This window comes from Carettochelys insculpta, chromosome 15, assembly GCF_033958435.1.
Source record: "Carettochelys insculpta isolate YL-2023 chromosome 15, ASM3395843v1, whole genome shotgun sequence".
In the NCBI taxonomy this organism is placed as follows: domain Eukaryota; kingdom Metazoa; phylum Chordata; order Testudines; family Carettochelyidae; genus Carettochelys; species Carettochelys insculpta.
In genome coordinates this window covers 34,562,501-34,569,664 of record NC_134151.1, presented here as the reverse complement: position 1 = coordinate 34,569,664, position 7,164 = coordinate 34,562,501, and the positions used below count along the sequence as shown (strand labels likewise).

The 7,164-nt window shown below is 44.0% G+C and overlaps 1 protein-coding gene across 4 annotated transcripts in view; it reads right to left on the bottom strand.

Annotated features, from left to right (window-relative positions):
* Positions 1 to 233: 233 nt before the first annotated feature.
* The window catches only part of GRIA1 (glutamate ionotropic receptor AMPA type subunit 1), a 242,143-nt gene continuing 235,212 nt past the window's right edge, over positions 234 to 7,164 (bottom strand). For all 4 annotated transcript variants that reach the window (XM_075009943.1, XM_075009942.1, XM_075009944.1 and 1 more), the window contains 2 exons: positions 2,456 to 2,590; positions 234 to 422 (listed from right to left, as the gene is read on the bottom strand). In XM_075009943.1, the coding sequence (XP_074866044.1) occupies positions 234 to 422; positions 2,456 to 2,590 (324 nt within the window). The remainder of the gene's footprint in view (positions 423 to 2,455; positions 2,591 to 7,164) is intronic.

Below are 7,164 nucleotides of genomic sequence, written 5' to 3'. Positions count from 1 at the left end.
CAGGAACCTGTTGAATCTCGTTACACCTCTCCTTATCGCAGTATGGACTGCTATTGTTCTCCTACCTGTGGATCTATCAGAAAATAAAAAAAGAAAATAGATTTGCTTTCCCCAGGAAGATTCATCAACTTGTCCCTTTCATCATCATTTTTCTTGCATTGGGTTTGGTTTTGGCACTGGAGAGGTGGGGCTGGCAAGACCCGGCTCTCACCCAGGCGATGCTTCATGGCCGATTATAATCCTGTAGCTCCCAGGGACATCCCAGTGCTGTGACTCATGCATGGAATCGCCTGCATGGATTTGGGGAAATCGTGGCTGACCACCCGTCCGTTTTCTCCGCTGCCCCCTGCCGTAGCTGGCCTGGGAAGGGTTGCTGTCCTTATGGCTTCATTGATTGATTGCTGTGGGATCAAACAAAAACCCTTTTTAGGAGGGACGGGGGGGTCTCCCCCTGTCCTTAGCAATGTCTGAAAAGTTACAGTATAAAATACTCTTGCTGCCTTTGTCTTTATCTCGCCTTCATTCCCTAACTCCATCAAGGCTCTTGCTTTTCTGCAGCTCTGTATGGCACCTATTTTATTTGCTTACACATCTTCTAAGCCCAAAATTAAACAATTCCATAACAACTGGGGATACAGGACACACGTCATGCACAATGTTCTCCACCTGTAGAGAGGGTAAGTTATTGACTTTTTAAGGACACAGAGACCTCTAAGGCTCTGAGCTTGCAAATGCTCAAGACAATCTCATATGAGCATATGCATAAGGCTCTGTCTACATTGGAAAAATAAGATGTGCTAGGAAATCTAACCTCCATTTTCCTAGACCAAACAAAGTCTAAGATTGCTTGATCGTTACCTGTTCAGTTCACTCCTTATTAGCAGACAGGATACGGGGCTGGATGGACCTTTGGTTTGACCCACTATGGCCATTCTTATGTTCTAAGGTTGTCTACACTTGGAAATGCACTGAAATAGCCATTTCTGGAACAGTTATCATGGAATAAGGCTCCGTATTAGATTCAGCCATATTAAGGGCATGAAAAACACAACTCCTGTTGTGTCCTTTACCTTTCCCCAAATCTTATTGCTTTGGAAGTATTTTAAATCTCATGGGGAGAGAGAGAGATTACATATCTACAACTGACTAACTGTCATCATCCCTGAAGAAACATTAACAGTGTTGAAATAGAAACACGTAAACTGTAGAAATGATCATGTATTAATTTTTCAGTCCCAGGTAATGGTAGTGCTCATGGAAATGAGAATGTCAAAGGACCTTTTTGATGTCTTAGTGTTATTCTGACTGGCTTCCAGGCTCACTGGAGTGGTCAAGGTGGAGGATACAGGGATAAACTGTTTTTGGAGGGCACAATTAATGCTAAACTTTTATCCAGAGAAGGTAATGCACAGCAATATCTTTGCTTCTCATGTGAGCTAAGATAAACTCATCTGAATATACAGGTTTTATAACCTGTGGAATGTCTCTAGTCTAATCCCATCTGCTCTCTGCCACTGCACTCTGAAAGAACCATGCAGGGGAAAGGGCTGGCTTATTACAAGCTATGTTCCAAGCCTCCAAATACGCACATGCGCTCGGGAAGATTTGCGTGCATGTTGCTAAGGCCACAGCACTTTCCTTGGGAAAATGATGCTCACAGAGTTAATAGTACTCTGTTTTACCTGAGATTGCTGGATCTAGGAATTGGTCCCACAGCACAGCAAATGCTTGAAGCATCAGTCATTACTGCTTAACTATAAATAGCATTAGCACAGTAACAATTAATGGTAATATAATTAAAGGGCCTGATGCAATGCTAAGTTACTACTACATTTTTGTCTTTCTGCAGCCCCATTTTTGCATGGATTTACAGCAGTGCGAAACTGAAGTAAATGCAGTAGTGCGTTAGCCCAACAGACTGCAGCCTCAGAGAGATCGTCTTTGTCTCCTTGATGCTTGCCTTTAAGGAATGGTCATACATTTCTATGGTTCTTCGTGGTAGGGTTTTGCTTTGTACTCAGAGGTGGAAAAAGTACCCCAAAAGTTACTTGTGTAAAAGTACAGCTGCTTTGGGGAAAATATAATTAAGTAAAAGTCAGAGTATCCTTCTGGAAAACTACTTGAGTAAAAGTACAGACAGAATTCTGGTTAAGTATCCAGAAGTAAAAGCACTTCAGCACTTTTACTCAAGTAAGCTTTTCTCACCTCTGTTTGCACCTGCGATCTGACTTTGCATTACGCATAGCTATGATCTGATTGTCAAATAACTCATGTGTTCATATTAGTTCCCTCCCTCCATTCATTCTCATTCTTTCCTTTCTAAACACATCCACTAGTGGATTCTCATCAGCATCATCCCTATAATGTGGGTTTCCACGCCTGGTTTTGATTGCATCCAGCTTAGGCGCCTGGATGTTGTCAAAGAGATGTAAAAGCCCTGGAAATGTGTTGCCACCTTCATCCGCTTCGATTCACTTCTGGACTTGTAACAAAACTCGACTAACGCAACCAGCATGGCTAGTCCAAGCCCTCCAATCAGGATATAGAAAACCCCGGCCACATTGCTGAGACTCAGAGCGCTTGTCTTGTCCTAGAAAAGAAAGGGAGAGGGAATGGGACACGTGGGAGGGGGAAAGAATCAAGTGAGTATGAGATTGCTCTGTAAGAGGCACAGTACATTCAGTAATGCTGACATGTTATCATCTCCCTTTTTAAACACAGGCATGACATTTCTAAGAGCACTTTCAATTTGGGATTCAATTTCCTTTCAGTCTAATGTTTCCCTCACACAAACAAATAAACATTTCTCCAGCAGTACAGTTCTATGCAAAGGTTTGGGTTTTGCTTTTCAGTCATCAGACTTAAATACTTATTTACCCAAAATGCCTAGTTTTAAATTATTGGTTGAATGAAAAAAAAAATTCTCTGTGGTTGTGACATTTACTTGTACCCAATGTCACTCCTGAAATTACCCATTCTCTTGGAAATCCTTGTTCTTTTAGTCCTAGATTGTATCCCCCGCAACTTCTGTTGCTGAGCAACACGTTAAGATGACTTGATTTTTTAAAATTATTATTATTTCTCTGTACAATATTCAGGTTGAGGTGACACTGGAGATGAGTAGTCCTCAGATCTGTGTTTGAGTTCTATTTAAAGGGCAGATATTGCTTGTGCAATTGAGATGTATATCCAGCTTATTTGATTCTCCATAAATAGGGTTATTGAGTGCAAGTACTCATATTTTACACTTGAATAATGATGTGATAAAGGCTGTCTGATTAATCCCTGTGGATTCAAACCCTGGTTAGGAGGCACAAATCATATTGCCTCATTTTACAGTTGGATAAACTGAGTCACAGAGTGCCAGCTTCAGCTTGGGTGTCAGCATGTGCAACCCTACTGAAGCCAACAGCATTGTCTCCCCTTGCACCAGGGCTGAATTTGGTCTGCAGAGGTTTACCCAGGCCACATAACAAGTTCCTAGCACTGAAGAGCTCCTGAGTCACCTGCTTATTCACTTAGAGCACACTCCCTCCTTCAATTAAAAGTCTAATAGACCTTCCTGCTCAGCACTAATTACTGCCCTGGGATCTCAGATAGATACTTGTTCACTCTTAAGGAATGCTTAAGGCACAGCCCTGTGGCATGGTGTTCCATGCTTCATTCTGCCACAGGGATGGCAAGGACTAGACTGATGGTGCTTAGTAGGTCAGGTTTCCTGGGCAGAGTGCAGGGAGGGAGGGAGATCCAGCCAGTTAAAGAAGAGCATTAATGATCTCTGGCATTAATTGCTGGGGGGAGGAGCTCAGAGGCAGTCTCCTTCAGCACGTTTCCTGTTGCTGAACGGACAGTCTGACAAACATGGATCCTGTGAAACTATGAGGTTCTGCCTTCGTTGCATTTCAAGGGCTATGCAGACTTCAGGAGGACTGGTCTGCTCTTGTTTCTGACAAGCAGCAGCTACCAAAATCCTTGAGAGGCTTTTTCAACTGGGGAGAATGGGGAAAGGAGATCTGTGGCCAGAAAGATGCAAATTGGTATTTTTGGACAAGTGTCTTAATTATGCAAGCACTAAAAAGACTTCTAGGATTTAATAATTCCGTGGCCATACAGGAGCTCCCAGTCACACACCCTCTTACTCATGAAGGCTCCAGGTGGGCACTGCAACCCCCTTTTATGTAAATAGGCATTTATTAACTAAGAGCACCTTAGCAAGTCCACCTGATTCTTGGAGTGGATGGAAACTCTTGGGTTGAAAATAATTTAGAAGAAAACCAGTCTTTTATTTGAAGATGAAAATTTTCTGTGAAAGCTTTTGTTCCTTTTGAAATAGTCTGTTTTACTTGACCAATGAGAATTACAGTAGAAATGAATACATTCAGTTTTCCAACACTGAGGAAAACTTGGGTTGCTAGTTGGTTTTGGTTTCCAAAAAGCAGCTTTGGTTTGTTGAAAAACTGGAAAGATTTCCATGAGAAAATTCAGGATTTTTTTTTAAATAATTCACAAGAAATGGTTACCATGGGCTGACAAGCTTTGCCCTTTTTCTAATATCCTCTTAGAGCATTAGAGGGTGCCCTTTGGCACATGTACTACAGTATGTATTACAAGTCATTGACTTAGCTTCCCATACTGAAGTCCTTCAGCCAGAAGAGATGATCTGTTGGTGTAATAGCTGTGTATAGAATCTGGGTGGATGAAAAAGTCTTTAACCTTGATTTCTTTTCCCTTTCAATTAACCCAAGTTCCAAGCATCTTGAAAGCAGAACCACTACTTTGCAGTGTGCTTTGTGGCCACATAGTACTGACATCTATCCCAGGTGTATAACTATGAAGTCTACCTGCTCCAGAAGCTCATCTCAAGGCATGAGCTTACATCAACTCCACAACCTTGACCAGGTCAGTCACTTTATTATCTAGTCTGTTCTTTCAAGTGTGCTCTCTCTAACTGAAGTTATTTTGCTGGTCCTCTTAGCTTTATGGGTACTTCAGTATCTCATCCTCCCCCCAGAATTTCTGTCTCTTCAGCTGGGAGTCTATGGGACTTGTTGTGTGGTCTGTCTTTACACGTTTCCACCATGAACTTAACAGTGTTTTGTTCAGGGCTGTTTTCTCTGGCGATGACTTGTCTAATTTAAGAGCCACTTGAATTCTTTCAGGGGGTTCTAGCAGAGGTTTAACAGGGCAGACAAGCAGCTTCCAAGAAACAGGGTTAGAGCCCATCATGTAACCCACCTTTCCAGGGGCATGTTCTAAAGGCCTTTCACTTGCCAGACAGGGACTGAGAACTCCTAAGCAGCTTCTTCAACTTTTTGCTCTCCTCATCATGCTCAGCTGCCATGTCTTTTCACAGTATCCTCTCATTTCCTCTCCATCTTAGGCATTGTCTTCATGTTGCATTGGGGTGGCGGAGTGGGGTGGGGAAGCTGTCCATTGGCTCTACTGGGAGCAGCAGCTGGCAGATAGGCAATTGTGCTCCCATTTACTGATCTCGCTGGCTGACCTATGCTAGTTAGGAATCTTTTCCTCTGGTTTAATGCTTAGTCCTGATGGCATTGTACTGCCAGGTTCCAAGCTGTTCAGCCAAAGATGGCAGATCCACCACGTCCACTTCACCGTTCAAATTTTTCACGCTTGGTTACTGTCCAGCTGCTACTTTTTTCTGTCTGCGTTATTTTAACTCTTAAAAATTAATGAACTGAAACTCACTTCCTTCTCACCCATGACAGCTGGAGAAATCCAGTGACCACTCCACTTCAGCTGAGAAGAACAGCTGCCAAGCCCAGGGGCATCTGCCTAAATTTCACTATTGCCATCCGAGGAACATAGTCTGCAAAAAACTGCATTACGAATCCAAGGAACAGGCCTGGCAGCCGCTGAGCACTCAAACACTAAATGCTGAAATTGCTTTCAACACTGAAATAGCTCAGTGTGCACTTATCACAAAGGATCCCAGCTTAGAAATATAATTGCTCCAGTGGTGTCTGTCTACTTCTTTTCTCTTGCTTCTTTGCTTTCCTCTGCAGCAAGGCATGGGTTGCTAATCAGAAAGCAGTCCGTCAGCATGTCACTATTGTCTTGCAGCTGCAATTCCTTCCCAGTAGAGAAGTAGCAGGCTCACTGTGGGGCTGGGAGGGTTAGGAAAAAGCGCCTGCCCTGCCTTGGCTTTACTTGCTGTTTCAAAGCAGGATCCTCTCTTAATAACATGAATAATACCAAAAAGACCTGTGCCCAACCTACATGAGCAGCCAGTGAGAAGCCAGACCCCTTGCTGAACCACCAGTCCCTGCCATTTGGGCATTGTGACACTGCTCCAGAGCAGATGCTCTCCTGAGGAGTCTGCCCATCATGCAGCCAGCTTGTTAGTGGGAGTGTAAATGTCACAGCTGGTCTCCTGCGGAGGCAGTGAGTTACAGTGGGGGGAAAGATTGGCAGGTGAAGAGAGAAAGAAAAGCCCGCTGTTCAGAAAGAGCGGCCGCATCGCCATGGCAACCAGGCCCCTTGCAGTCTGTTCCTTTCAACCAGGGCCGCTTGTCGTTATTTATTCTGCACTCCTGAAAGCCCTTCAGGCACGTTTTCTTGGCTTCCCAGCGGGGGCGCTCCCCTCTCTTCACCTGCACAGCCAGAGCCCATTCAGAGCAAAGGGTGACCTTAAGACAAGTAATTAGGGAATGTGAACTGGTCCTCTGAGCAAGATGGTGTGAGTCACCAGATTTCCCCGCACCCCTCAGGAATCTGTAATCAGTACACCAACCACCGGCTTGCCTTCTCCCAGGAAACACTTTCCTTGCTCTTTGCTGGCTTTTTTGCACAACTGGGGGAGGTGACAAGAGGGGTGTACCTGACTGATAGCGGACATACTTATGTGCAAGAAATGAAACCAAGAAAAGTCTTCCTGAGATCAAAGGGCACCATCTGCTAGAGATCTAGCCAATTTCAAAAAATGGTGTAAAATGGTTCAGTATCTGTCCTTGATCCTGAGTCCCCACAGAGTGATGGTTTTGGACGCCCAGGCCCATTCCTGGAAACTGCATGTGTGTGGGTAAACCCTTGCTTCTGCACACAGCCTTTTTGTCTTTGATGGAGTTCCCCATGAGTGCAGGGAGTGGTAAGTGCACGGTGGATCTGCAATGGCATGGTTTTAAAATTGTATCTGTCTTCTTT